The sequence below is a fragment of the Sinocyclocheilus anshuiensis genome, unplaced genomic scaffold (assembly GCF_001515605.1).
Source record: "Sinocyclocheilus anshuiensis isolate Anshui unplaced genomic scaffold, SAMN03320099.WGS_v1.1 scaffold457, whole genome shotgun sequence".
NCBI classification, from domain to species: Eukaryota; Metazoa; Chordata; class Actinopteri; order Cypriniformes; family Cyprinidae; genus Sinocyclocheilus; species Sinocyclocheilus anshuiensis.
The window spans coordinates 148611-163526 of NW_015537939.1; the positions used below are offsets into that span (position 1 = coordinate 148611).

Sequence of the window (14916 nt, forward strand, 5' to 3'; positions counted from 1 at the left end):
GCGCCAATTTGGGGGGGGGGGGTTCAACCTTTCAGTGAACATTTCTCAAAATAACTTTTTTTCTGAGTGTGAAGAACTTTTTAAAACTCTAAAGAACCACTATAAAGAACCTTTTGTGCAATGGATGTTAAAGGTTCTTCATGAACCACTGATGCCAGTAAAGAACCATTATTTTTAGTGTATGTTCTACAGACAAAGAAAAAATGGTACTTTTGAGAACTTTTCACCGAAAGGCTCTTTGGGGAATCCAAAATGTTCTTCTATGGCTGTGAAACCCCCCCTTGAAACTTTTATTTTTAAAAAGTGTGTGGTGCCTTGCTGAAAAATGAGGTAAATTAAATGTGTTTTTATCCCCTGCCCCCATCTACTGGGGGTTTACAAGTAACTCTGTTATTTGAGATGAGTCCACCACATTGTGGTTCTCTCCACTAAAGTGAGGAGGATTGATGGTTTTTAAAGGAAGTCTGGACAGTCTTCTTTTGTTTTCCAACAGCTATCTGATGACATAATTGATTATACATGTGTCTCATTGGCTTTGTTGTGGTTGGCCCCTCTGGTGGTGTCAAAGGGTTAACAAACCCTAGCGTTTAGTTTGAGAAAAGTGGCTACACTCAAAAAAGTAGAATAAAGATTCCAAAAGGGCAGTGATGCCATAGAAGAACCTTTTGGGTTCCACTAAGAACCTTTCAGGGAAAAGTTCTTAAATGAACCATTTTTCGTAATTTAAAGAACATAACTTTTTCCAGAGCCTTTTAAGGTTCCATGGATGTTAAATGTTCTCGCTGGAACCACAGATGCCAATAAAGAACCTTTATATTTGAGAGTGTAGGTGAAATCCACTCACAAAGGTTGTTGGGCTCAGGATGTTTGGATGTTTATCCACAGGATGGTGCTAAAATGTTTTAGAAGGATTCATGTTTTATGTAAGATTGAATCTGACAGTGCAGAAGATACATCTTAAAAAATAGATGAATGCCTCTGATCGATTTGGAGATTGCTGAGGGAAAATACAGTTGCAGTAGGAGATCATAGGGAAAAATGTTTGGAGAATAAAAGTAACATCTAGGATTAAAGCTCTCTGAAATTCTTTGAAATATTCAATGGACAAATTGAAACTTAAATGTAACCTTTTGTGATTAGTTCAAATGAAGTTTAGAATTGAAAAATGGCCTTTAAATCTCTAATGTTGTTTTTATCAAAGAAGCATGCATTTTCCTTCAAGGGCAGCTATTGAAACCATCATCAGCCTACTCTTACAAAAACTGCTGCGTAGCAGTTTTTTTCTTGGTTTCCATCCAAATGCGTGGAGCAAAATTAAACAAGGCTCTTTGTTGCAGTGACAGAGACAAAGAAATATCTGACTCATTTGGCAGGAGTTCTAAAACGGGATATAGATATAGTTTCAGCATTTTCCCCATCCTACTCAGCTGTGATATAGTGATTATATCAAAACAAAATGAAAAACTGCCAAAAGTATATGAGAAGAAAAATCAAGCTCAATATTTTTCAGTGGTCCAAGTGCAAAAATAAGAATGCTGTCCGTGTCAGTCAAAATGAGTCAGTCGAATGCTGTCTAGACTTTAAAGACGCAATAAATCAGAACTACATTACTATATGTGTATGCACACACAGACTCCTTTTTTATTATTACATTTTTTTTTAAATAATAGTAAATTCATTAAAACTATGAAAAAACACAAATGAAAGTATGAGATATATGTAGTGATTGAAATGTTAAACAAATCAAAATCCCTTATACTGAAGGTTCTACAAAGTAATGATGTGTAAATGATCAACTTTACTCCTATAAAGTAAATACTTGGCACTGGCACATCAGGTGCACTGTTTAAAAAAAAAACACATATCATTATCCATTAATTTTATGGACATTTCTGTTAACGCTAAAACACAACACAATGCAAAGTTCAAAATACAAGTAAAACTATTTAAAAAAATCAATATGGTAAAATTAATTTGGAAAATTCCTATATATTAATACAGTACATTGTTCCAACTTACTGATTTTTTTTAGAGTGTGTAGATATTGGATGTGCTGTATGACCTCTCTCCTCAAAACGTCAACTTCCTTAGTTGACACCCCGGACCGATTCTGTTCAAAAGAGATCAGCAAAGGCCCTTTAATTTACAGATCCTTCCTGAGCAGGCAATTTCCTCAACAATGGACTCAACACTAATGACACCGTTCATGCGCTTTAACCAGAGGCATCTGAGAAATGTGTCTTCTCATTGTCAGGTGCTTTTAGGTCAGGTGAATAAATCAAGCATGCCACTTTTTGAGCGGTGCCAAATCCAGAACACAGTCTTTGTTTCAACCTCAAAAAATTCAGGTATTTTACTCAGGTAAACCTTCTCATCTGATGCATTTAACCCTTATGTTCTGTTGAGACAGACTTGAATGCTTTATGTGTTAATAATAGTAGTTTAAAAGTTAACCTGTTATAGTTCACCCAAAAATAAAAATTTGCTGAAAATTTGCTCTCCCTCAAGCCATCCGGATGAGTCTGTTTCTTCACTGGAACAAATTTGGATAAATTTAGCAATACATCACTTGCTCACCAGTGGATCCTCTGGGTGCCGTCAGAATGAGAGTTCCAACAGCTGATAAAAACATCTCAATAATCCACAATTAATTCACATTCCAGTTCATCAATGCATGTCTTGTGAAGCAAAAAACGGTGTGTTTGTAATAAACATATTCATCAGTAAGACCTGAAACTGGTTGCAGTTTTTCATCCGTAATATTGCTTACTCCAGTGAAAAATTTGTCTCTTCTGAATCAGGAGAGAAATAAGCACAGAACAAGCTCTGTTTACATGCGAAAATATTCCAAAACAGTTCTAAACAAATATTTTGGTAGAATTTGATGTGAGAGGGCATGTTATTACGTATTATGGACTTATGTATTTTGGTCAGAACTGTCCGTTTTAAGTTAAAACACTTTAATGATGTATTTGTTTATTTGAAACACACAGCTTTTCACTTCACAAAATGTTAACTGATGGATTAAGTCATGTTGTGGATTATTGTGATGTTTTAATCAGCTGTCTGTGTACTCTCATTCTGACGGCACCCGTTCACTGCAGTGGATCCATTGAAGTGATGCTACATTTCTCCAAATCTGTTTTGATGAAGAAATAAACTCATTTACATTTTGGATGTGTGTATATATTCATTTATTTGTAAAATAATTAAAAGCTTTATTTCTTTTTAATTAGTAATATGCAAAAGAACACGGGGGTTAAATGAAACAGGTGCACTTCAAGAACTGGCACAAAATCACAAACAAATTATAAACTCTAGCAGGCAGACACGTCGTCCATACAGCGACTGACAAAATGTATCATTATCGTATCCAACTGTTAGACAGGACAGTCACTATCTAAACCTCTCCTACTAACCCACATCACTGAAAACCAATCCTGCGCTCACCGTCTCCCCGCCAGAGGAATGGAGGGCTGGATCACGTGATTGCCGATGAACTTGCCACTCCAGCCCCTGAAAGAAAAGTGTAATTTGAAGAAAAGAGAACAAAGAAATCAGAGAGTATAAAATCCCTCGGCTAGTCTGCACTTGGTCAGAGTAAAGCTCGACAGACAGTCGCGCGCTCTCTCCCTGCCTTCCCTCGCGCTCGTATAGTAAAGTGCCCCGCGCGGCTCTGAATCTGATCAGGATGATGCGATCTGCACAGCTTCTCGCTGCAGTCTTATACTGCTTAGTGTGCATTCATTCTCTACCGGTACCAGACGGAAACAGCCACAGCTACAAAGCTGCAGCGGTAAGTGCATTTAAAAATATTGTAAGCAACTACAAAATAACAGAAATAAAGATCCACTGAAGTAGCCTATGTTAGACTTGTTAAGCAAATCACAAATAATGTAAACAAATTTTAATTGAAAGTAATTTCACTCCATGCAAGTACTAACAAATAAGCATCTTTTTCACTGTATGATTTAGAAGGACTATAAAATATAAAAACATTAACAGGTGACGAATTTCACATTTGCATGCCACTTGAATGATTTATTGCTACCAATTCGTTGTCATTCACCTGTTACACATACATCTACACAAAATATGCTACTAGAATAAACCAAACTTGTGTATGAAGAAGGCAATACCAGCACATTTATATTTGCATCAGTGAAATGTGTGGCATCTTATCATATTATCATACATATTATAAGATTTTTGTTTTGAAAGAGCAAAACTGCATAGTGTAGATCACGTTCAGTATGTTTGCAGTTGTTTAAGGGGTGGGACCTAGTGTAGAAAGTTGGATTTTTTTTCAGGTATGTGTTTGGGTCAGTGATTCAATGAAGGTGTCTGAAAAGGCAACTGCATTGCTGCCTAGTAAGTGAATGGTAGCATTTTATGTATGATGGTGCTGAAACTGTTTAAAAAAGGCTTCCAAAAACACGGTGACATACAGTCTAATGGTCTAAAACAAATCTTAGTCAACTTTAGCGATGACCAAGTAAACGTTTAGTGAAATAGAAATGGAATAACAGGTTGAGACAAATATAGAACATTAAAATTGAAATGTATAAATTCATTTTCTCATAATTTAACCTCCCACACAATGTTTTTACTGGAATATTAAGCATACATTAATGTTGCCTTCAGAAGCAACCAAATTAAGGCACCTAAACATTGCATGCAAAAGCAGACCATTTTTGAATTAATTATTATCATGTCTTTTAATCCATATAGCTCAATGTTATTCTGTTGATTCCACCCAGCTCTTTATGTTGAATTGGTTTCAGAAAAAAAAAACTATAATTGTGTTGGAGTCTTTATGGTTTAAACTTCCTGCTGATCTTCGAAGAACTGAAATCTGGCTGTAAGAACTTTGTTCTGCACAAAGAAAGAGAGGGCTTGTAAGGCTTAGAGGAAGTGGACAAAGAAGAACTATACAGATGGCTGTTGTAACCCAGTTGGCAAAGATCCATACAGAGATTTTGCCAGGGAAAATATCAGGCTAAAAACACGTATCTGTGAATAAAAGAGCTGAAATGAGTAGTTGTAACAGAGTAGAGAACTGAACACTGTCTTTGTCTTTCTTTTAGAATGCTGAATAGCCACAGACACACAAAGCATTACCACAAAATGACAACGAAACATTGCATGCTGTCAAAGCGTCTGGCTATAAAGAGCAGCTTAATTTTATTGTATGTTTGCCTTGACCCACTTTGCCACTCAAACAGGAATGGCACCTGCAATCAACCAGCTCCAGACGTTTTTAAAGACAAACTGTGTACATGTTTGAATGTGGAGAAGCTGCGTTGATGCGGAGCATGTGCTGTCAATTTGTTCTTGAATGTTGACAAAGTCGGAGCAGGAGATTATGCAGGCAGGGGCAAGTCATCTGGCACGCTGAGCAGGATAACAAACCCTGTGTTTGCTGACAGAGGGGAAAATGGAAGGATCCAGATAGCTACCACTGCATTTGTTGACCCCCCTGAGAGAAGAAAAGCTGATGTCCTTCTTTAAGGCATTATTCACACATCACAAGATCCATGAAGACTTGCCAAAACAACTCAGCCAACACACTAACATGACTAATGTACAGTCCACAGGGTTGGGCGAAAGTTTTTAATTATGATCTATCTATCTATCTATCTATCTATCTATCTATCTATCTATCTATCTATCTATCTATCTATCTATCTATCTATCTAACAACTGTTCTAAAAAAAAAAAGCATCTATGATTCTATGCATCTATCCATCATCTATCCATCCATCCTCTACCCATTCGTCTATCAACTGTTCTATGCGTCTATCCATCATCCATCCATCCATCCATTGTTCTATGCATCTACCTATGCATCTATCTATCCATTTATCTCACATTTTATGAATCAATCTTTCGTTCCATCCATCCATCCATCCATCCGTCTATCTACTGTTCTATGCATCCATCCATCAATAACCCATCTGTCCATCCATCCATCTATGCATCTACCTATACATATATCTATCATTTTATGCATCTATCTTTCAAACCATCCATCCGTCCGTCCGCCCGTCCGTCCATCCATCCATCTATCCATCCGTTTATCTACTGCTCTATGCATATATCCATCATCCATCCATCCTTCTATGCATCTACCTGTACACCTATCTATCATTTTATGCATCTATCTTTCCATCCATCCATCCATTGTTCTACGCATCTACCTATACACCTATCTATCATTTTGTGCATCTATCCTTCCATCCATCCCTCCATCCATCCGTTTATCTATTGTTCTATGCATATATCCATCATCCACCCATCCATCCATCCATCAGTCTATGCATACCTATCCATCTATCCACCGTTTTGTCATCTATCTTTCCATCCATCCATTAATCCATCCGTCTATCTACTGTTCTATGCATATATCCATCATCCACCCACCCATCCAGCCATCCATCATTCTATGCATACCTGTCCATCTATCCACCGTTTTGTGCATCTATATTTCATCCATCCATCTATCTACTGTTCTATACGTCTATCCATCATCCTTCCATCCATCATTCTATCTATGCATCTAACTGTCCATCTATTTACCCTTCTATGCGTCTATCTTTCTTTCCGTCCATCCGTCCATCCTTCCATCAATCTATGCATCTACCTATCCATCTGTCCACCATTCTATGCATTCATCTGTCCTTCTGCCTGTCTTTGAATTTCAGTAGATTTTTAATTGCATCCTGTTGTTCATACTCAGGAATAGAATTGGAATGTAAAAGGTATTTTCAATTCATTTCTGAATCATGCACAAATCTTGTAAGCCACCATGTAGCGTAATTTAAGGAGGAGGAAAGAAACAGATTTTCTTACCCATAGGCACCCTTGGTAATCAGCACCAATTATTCAGTTTGGGTTATCCTTATAACCCAGTCTCAACATATGAAAGAAAAGGACACACAAGCTTAGAGTGGATAGAGCATATAAGGTCAGGGTCAGTTGCAATGCACCACCTGTGGAGCCGTTTGGTTTAGATTTCTTGCCTGTAGGCACAAACGAGAGCATGACTGACACCAGAAACCCTGACGTACCTGGTTCTGAGATCAAACCACCATTTTTCCTGTCACCTGACCTTTAGATCTAGAACCTCTCGACAGCTGTTTCCTATCTCTACAGAAATTAGGAGACAAAAGAACTTGCTCTTGAAGTACCTTTATTTCAAGTTCATTGTTGTTCCTGGCAATGCATCAAACATTTAAGCGCAGTTGTCTTCCATAATAATATTGCCTAGTTGTCACCTCTTTCGCTTTAAGGTGGAACAAGTGGGAACTATTTAAAGATTCAAAAGCAGTAGTATTTTTCCTCCCTAGGCTTAGAGACACTAATGGTCTACCTTAGATGCACTACACTCTTTCTGCATGAACATCTTCCATCATCATCATTTTCCCACTAAACAGTCTTCCTTTTCAGTGTAATCACTTGTGTATACAACCCCAAAGCATGCAGATCTCTGGAGGTTTTTGCGGGTAAATATTTACCCTAGTCCGATTTCCTGTGGCATGCTCATTCATTATCTCTAGTTGTGGCCTACTTTAATGTGCCAGAAAATGTCTATGTAACAGACTGGAATTTCTTGTTTGTAATTTTTCTCTCGACAAAGGCATGCTTCAGAGAGACAATGAGACCCATGCAGCCAGGATGTTTGGATCAGGGTTGCACTGAAAATAAAACGCCAAGCCAAAAAAGCAGGATGGTAGGAAGTGCTCTTGGCTGTGTTTCTATGGCTTGCTGAGTCAGTAGTAAACAGTCATCCAAATGTAGAAAGTCATTTTGGGCGTATTTTGGAAATGCATGATGCTTTGCTTTTGATGCCGGCTGTGCTGATGAGTGTAAGAGATCTGTCAGGAGTTGCTGACATCATCCGGATGCCCCAAAGAGAAAGATTTGGCTGCCAACAAAGAAGTTTACCCTCAGAAACCCTATGGAGATGGCATGATGCCAGGCACGCCAATTCTCTCCAAACCTTATTCTTGCACTGACATGTCAGTTCTTTTCTTCTGGATTTCCCCCAAAGGCTTCTCGCAGGCTCTGGGTCTATGTGTTTTGTTTCAGCATAACATACTGTATCGTGTTAGAGTTTTTACCCGCTGACCTATTGACCTACAGATGCACATGCTGTGAAAATAGAAGTTTGTTTATGGTGTTTCTTCCATTCCTGTTTGTTCCTTTTATATCCCCAAATGTTGGATATTTGATATTATAAATGTAGGTGTTAAAAATAATAGTTCTTCTGTATTGTTTAGAACATAGCAGATCTTCCCGCAGGCACAAATGCCTGATGTTTGAATGCATAAAGGTGTGACTGCAGCTTAAGGTAAAATAATTCCCAGTTGTTTTTGTTTGTCAGCTGATGAAAGGCATATATCTGTCAGGAAGGTATCATAAAAACGTCAAACATTTGCACAACATGATGAGGCTTGGAAAGAGAGACCTTTGTTTTATATGGAACATGTGTGGCTATGGTAATTCTGAAGACATTTCAGTGGGTTTCTGAATGGACTGCCACTTTCACATGTTTCACTACATGCAGGTGGATGCTGTAAAATACGCCCAGGCTTGAGGAATGTCTGGTTAAGAAAAGGTTCTTTGATTTGGGCTTTTGTTAAAACGAGATGTGTGCGTGAATGTTGTAATAATATTACAAGCAAAGACTGCTTAGCATATAGTCCCTCAATAGTGCAGTCAAATTGATCTTTTTTTGTAATTAGCCTTAAAGGAACAGTTCACCCAATATTATTCCCCCAATTAAAACTCTCCTTTTGTGTCCTATGAAAATACCCTCATAGTTCCAGTTGAAAATGTTGACGCGTAAATAAAGACAGAATTTTTTTTTCAGGCAGGTTTCAGTTTAATTTAGCTCTTAGAGCTGCCACAATTATGGAGCAAGATCTAATGATAGATTGATAGTTGGGTTGTTTGTTGAGAAAATTATGTTTTGGCTGTTTCTTTCGAGACTTGGCTTTGACTCGATATGCTTATAGCAGTTTCAGCTGCTAATATGTACTTAAGTATTATTACATAAGCAACCTGAGCCGTCTTGTTTGCACTGAGCAACTTATAAAATACTGACAGCATATTATGAAATGTGGTTACAAAAGTGGGTCATATGAGTTCATAGTATTTCTATGATTTTTTTATGTAGACTTTTTATGTACATTTTTATGTCTACTCTATGTCAAGAGTTTGGGGTCAGTAAGACTTTTTTTTAAAAGACACATTAAATGTAAAGTGCCAATGAGCTTTTTAAACTTTCTATTCATCAAAAAATTCTGAAAAAAGATCACATTTTCCACAAAAATACTAAGCAATATAACTGTTTTCAACTTTGATAATAAGAAAGAAATGTTTCTTAAGCAGCAAATCAGCATATTAGCTTGATTTCCGAAGGACTGGCGTAAATTCAGCTTTTCCATTGCTATTGCTAACCCAAAGATATTTCAGAATATTCCTGCTTTTATTGTATTTTTGATCAAATAACTGTAGCCTTGGTACACATACAAGACATTAAAAAAAAAAAAAACCTTAGAAAATTAAACAGACCCAAAACTTTAGACTGATTTGTTTAGGAATTATGCATAGTTTATACAGAATTGATCTACTAAAAGGGGAAAAACATTGGCTGTCGACTGAGTTTTGGTTTGAAATGGGAGTATGTGTGTTTACTTTGGCCCAAGGGGTCTGTTTTGTTGATTTAGGTTTTAACCTTTAACCCTTGACTCCCGCTGAACCTGAGACACCCGGGTGTTTTTCTTCCACATCCGTCGCTCCCTAAGTAGACTCGAAGCCAGTTTGTCATCGCTGAGAGGTTCCACTGCTCTACAATAAACAATCTTGACTGTTATACAAAAAACTTGCCTGTCTTCAGGTTGTTTAGAGACTGTTTAAATTACATGCTTTCAACATGTACGACCATTTAATGATGGTTCAGCCCATGGAAAGTCCATGCGCGCTCAGCAGATTTGAGAGAAACAAACTGAGAGTAGATAAAGCGCAGTGAATTCTTCACTTCTATCTGTGGAATTTGTGCGGTTCCTCATTGCCGGGGGTGTGGGGTCATGTTTTAGCAACACTATCAAGTTCACATGTCAGTGGATTGTTACTAAGGTACTACGTCTCGACTTGCCCAAAAAATTTGGTTGTTTTTCCTTTTATTTGTTAGAATTTGTCTTGAGTTACACTGTCTTCTAATCAGATGCTACGCAACAAGTTTCCAGCAATAAGCAATTTGTCTGTTCTCATTGAATATGAAACTGTTATTGGTCACACTTTATTTGAAGGTCCAATTCTTGCTATTAACAAACCATTAACTACAACTTTTGCCTCTATAAACTCCTGATTTTCTTATTAATAGTTAATGTTAAGTTTAGGTATTGGGTATGATTAGGGATGTGGAATATGGTCATGCAGAATATGTGCTTTTTAAGTAATAAACAGCCAATATGTTAATATGCTAATAAGCATGTGAGAATTGGTCCCTATACTAAAGTGTTACCCTGCTGTTTGATCATATTAATGTCAGATGCATTAGAGTGCTGCATTTTAGCACTTAGATTTTAAACCAGTGAGACAGAGAGATTGACAAAATGTCCTGTCACTCATCCTTTGTTGTGGTAAAAAGAATTGCTGTTCGTCTAAAAAAGTCCAAAACCTCAAGAAATTGGCTACTAATTTTTAGCCACTCGCTTTAGTCTGTTATATCTTCATGATAGTTGGACCTGCTTTCAGTGATAAAGCCACATTTAAACAAGTGACTTTTTTCTTTTCAGACTTCCTGCTTTATATTTCTAAATGTTTTATGGTTGTCTAAATATAGTTTGTGCTTAAATTACAGCTTTTAAAAGACTCCCTATGGCTACGAGAGGCGGAAGGATTTTTAAAAGCATTTAAAAGAAATAGTTCACCCTATACCACCCCTGGCCTCTTAACCAAGCATAAATTAGAGAGAAAGAAGGAGGTATAGAGAAGGAAAAAGAGTGAGAAGGAGGCTTCTAAACCCACACAGCTGGAGTAGAGAATTGCGATGAGGTTTGGGGAAGGAGAGAAATTGGGGCAATCTGACTTTCCCCTCCAGGCAGCTAACCTCCCAGCCCATTAACAGAACCATTTCCTTGAAATTTGGGTGAGGAAATTGACTGTGATAATGCTTCTTGCAAATTATCAGTGACGTATGACCAACTGTTGCACAGCTATAATTTCACTAATTTTGCTCCCAATTTAGACAGCAAGGCTTTATTTGCACCTTCACCTTACTGTTTGTCCAACCAGAACACCCTAGCAACCACCTAGCAATGCCCTAGAAATTACAGTGTTATTTTAGTACTATTTATGTACTATTGTATTATTTATTAATATTGAAGCTTTTATTTTTATATTTTAGTTTGTTTATATTTTTACATTTTAGTTTATATTTTTAAGTTTATATTTAGTTTACATTTAGTTTACATATTAGTTTACATTTTTAAGTTTTGTTTTATGATTTTCTTTTTTTTTAAATACATTTCTAATTAACTTTATTTATTTTTCATTTCAGTTTTTTTTTATTTTAGTACTTCAACCTAAACTCATTTTATTTCCATTAGTTGCCAGGCAGCATTTCTAATTTTTGTTTACATTTATGTTTTTCATCTAACATTTCTATTTTATTTGAGCTTTATTTCAATAAACAAAACAAAAACGAAATTAATAGTTATAGTTAACAATAAAAATACTGCTAGCATTGCCTTAGAAACCCTAGCATCCGGTGTTATTTTAATATTATTTATATTAATATTTTGAATGACCTTTTTATATATTTTTTTATTTTTAGTTATATTTTAGTTACATTTTAATTTTAGTTTACGTTTTAGTAATTGTGTTTTGTGATTTTGACATTATTATTATTAGTTATTTTTTTACATTTCTGTTTATCTTTAATTAATTTAATTTATTTCAGTTCAAATTTTAGTAATGTTATTGCTTCCACTTTAACTTAATTTATTTCAGTTAGTTTCAAAGGCAACGTTTGTTTACATTTTCAAAGGTTTTTCATCTATTTACATTTTATTATATATTTCATATTTTCATGTTGATATTTTATTGCATTTTATTTTTAATAGTTTTGGACTAGCAATGCCCTGTAAACCAGCCAGAATACCCTAGCAACCGAATAACAATACACTAAAACACAACAACACATTAGCCCCCAAACAAACCCAATTTAATAGTGTAGCATCTATAAATGAAGGTCAAATGTACATTTGATTGACAGTTTATGTGTGTGTTGACAGGACTGGCCTCAAAAGACCCATCACCATGGCCTGAAGAAGAGGGGCCGACTTCATCACATTCAGGACACCCTGAGTGAAGACTCTAGCAATAAAAGAGTACATCCACACTCGACTCTTCCCAAGAATGACACTGAGTTCTGGAACAGACCTCGCTGTGGAGTCCCAGACTACCCCTCACAGAAGGAAGGGAGCGTCCTTAATTACTCAACCCTCAAAGGAGGTTTGCTTGGGGGCCGTCATCGCCGAAAACGCTTTGATTTGTTCGGAGGCCGCTGGGACAAAACAGACCTCACATACAAGTAAGACTTGCACGGATAGCGGTTGCGGTTGTATCTGGTTGCTGTGTCTACACTTAATGAGATGATAGACATAAAATGAATTAAACATTAAAGCGTAAATGGGAGAAAATGATTTTGATGCATTGCCAAGGTACCATTTTGAGCCTTACACAACAAAGGCCACACTGAGGCAATAATATAGCTTATTTTTGGTATCCTAGCTCCCAGTCAACACACATTTGACTGAATCTATACATTAAAGTTTTTTTTTCTTATTACAGAGTGTGTTTAAATGAAACATTTGCAGTTCTTCTTCCTCCTTTTATCCCAGAAATACACTATTTCCCAGCCCACACAGGAAATACTCGTTTCTAATGGTTCTTTATCTTCTCACATTTCTTAAAGCTGTTATCAGTTCTAAAAAAAGACCACACACTCTTTTCACTATTACACCCACTTAATTAGAAGCAAAAAGCTGTCTCAGACCCAGGACTGCATGGCTCCAGAACACAGCGAGAAATATGTATCAAGCCCCCTTTGATTTAATGCAGTAAATAATTTTCTTAAACACACACAGTCGCTCGCTACTTCAAGTCGTCCTGAATTTCATTGGTTTTTAAAGGAATAGTTCACCCAAAATGAAAAGTGTGTTATCTTATACCTACCCTCATCATTCCAAACCTGTTCAACTTTCTTTCTTCTGCAGAAAATAACATATTTTGAAAATGTCTCAGGGTTTGTTTTCTTAAACACACAATGAAAATCCATTGACTTTCATCAGTTGACCTCAGTGACTTTTTTCAAAATATCCTCTTTTGTGTTACACAGTTTGGAATGACATGAGAGTGAGTAAATGATGACAGAATTTTCATTTTGAGTGAACTATCCCTTTAAGAAGCCTTTGATTGACATGATGGCCTTACTATTGTATTTGTCTGGTCACCACTTCATGTTTTGACTGATTTGCCTCATATATCTCTGTCAAAGACGGTTCCCACCGGACATAGTACTCTCTGTAATCTGAAGTCAGTGAGGTCACGACCCGACTAGGAGAAGATGTTACATTTCAGAGCACTCATGTGTGTTATGAGCACAGAGCCCAAACGGTTATAGTTTTCTCTTCAGTGCTCAGCAGGGGGTGAGATGAGGATCCAGACAAAGAAATCCAGCCTTACAACCTCTGATTAAAACTGTCCCTTGATTTATGGCTCTTCCCATAAAATATTACAGCCTATAAATCTCCCATGGTTCTACATCTGAAGGATGTAGGAAAGACTAGTCTTTGTGTCTGCATACAATAAAGATAGTCAAAACAGAAAAAAAGTATTTTCTTTAGAAAATCATGGGAAGTTTAAGGGGATCTGAACTCTTTATATCGCCGTAAAATGTCATATTTATATGTAAATTATGTATATATTTATAAATAAATATTTATTTGTGCATTCTTATTTGCCATATTTTTCTGTTTAAATGAGTGTAATCTAATGCTCACTTAAAGGGATAGTTCACCAAAAAATGAAAATTACCCTATGATTTACTCACCCTCAAGCCATCCTTGGTGTATATGACTTTATTCTTTCAGAATCAGAATTATATTAAAATAATATCCTGGATCATCCAAGCTTTATAATAGCAGTGAATTGTGGTTGAGATTTTGAAGTCCAAAAAAGTGCATCCATCCATCTTGAAAACTACTCCACACAGCTCTAGGGGGTCAATAAAGACCTTCTGAAGCGAAGCGATGCGTTTGTGTAAGAAAAATATAAATAAAGTCACGTATTACAAGTACAAAATGAGGATTTGTAATGAAAAATGTCGGAAGATTTCGATATAAGCCAAGAGGAGCATGGTTTTCCTTTGCTGTAAACAAAAATTGGTTCTCGCGAGACTAGCATATTCTCACCCGAGGTTACCCTATGCCTACGTCATCCGCTGGAAAATGAAGAACTGAAGAATGTTGAATTTTAATATTGATCCATCTCTTATAATTCATCCCTGTACTGTAAATTTACATATAACAAGTTGTATTTTTTTTTATTTTGGGGGTAGGTTGCACCCTGAAAATGACCATTAATGATTCCTTTAAAAAAAACCTCTGAAATCATTTTACAATTTGTATACTAAGTGCTGCCTCATCAGAATCTGATGTCAAGACAGCAACTCGTGCACATATTTTATCTCCAGCAAACCCCAGTCAGCAGCATTCAAATGCTGTGCCACTATGAGCTGTCGTGACTCACGTCTCTGAAGGTTGTTTATGGGCTATAGCACCTCACTGTCCTCTGTAATTTTACCCCTCACTTAATGACGGACTGTACATGTGCAAAATGAAC

The 14916-nt window shown here is 36.5% G+C and overlaps 1 protein-coding gene across 1 annotated transcript in view; it reads left to right on the forward strand.

Annotated features, from left to right (window-relative positions):
* The first annotated feature begins 3612 nt into the window (after window positions 1-3612).
* Window positions 3613-14916, forward strand: part of LOC107662848 (stromelysin-3-like) — a 21078-nt gene continuing 9774 nt past the window's right edge. The window contains exons 1-2 of the mRNA XM_016452966.1: window positions 3613-3796; window positions 12306-12604. Of these exons, the coding sequence (XP_016308452.1) occupies window positions 3692-3796; window positions 12306-12604 (404 nt within the window). The 5' untranslated portion in view covers window positions 3613-3691. The remainder of the gene's footprint in view (window positions 3797-12305; window positions 12605-14916) is intronic.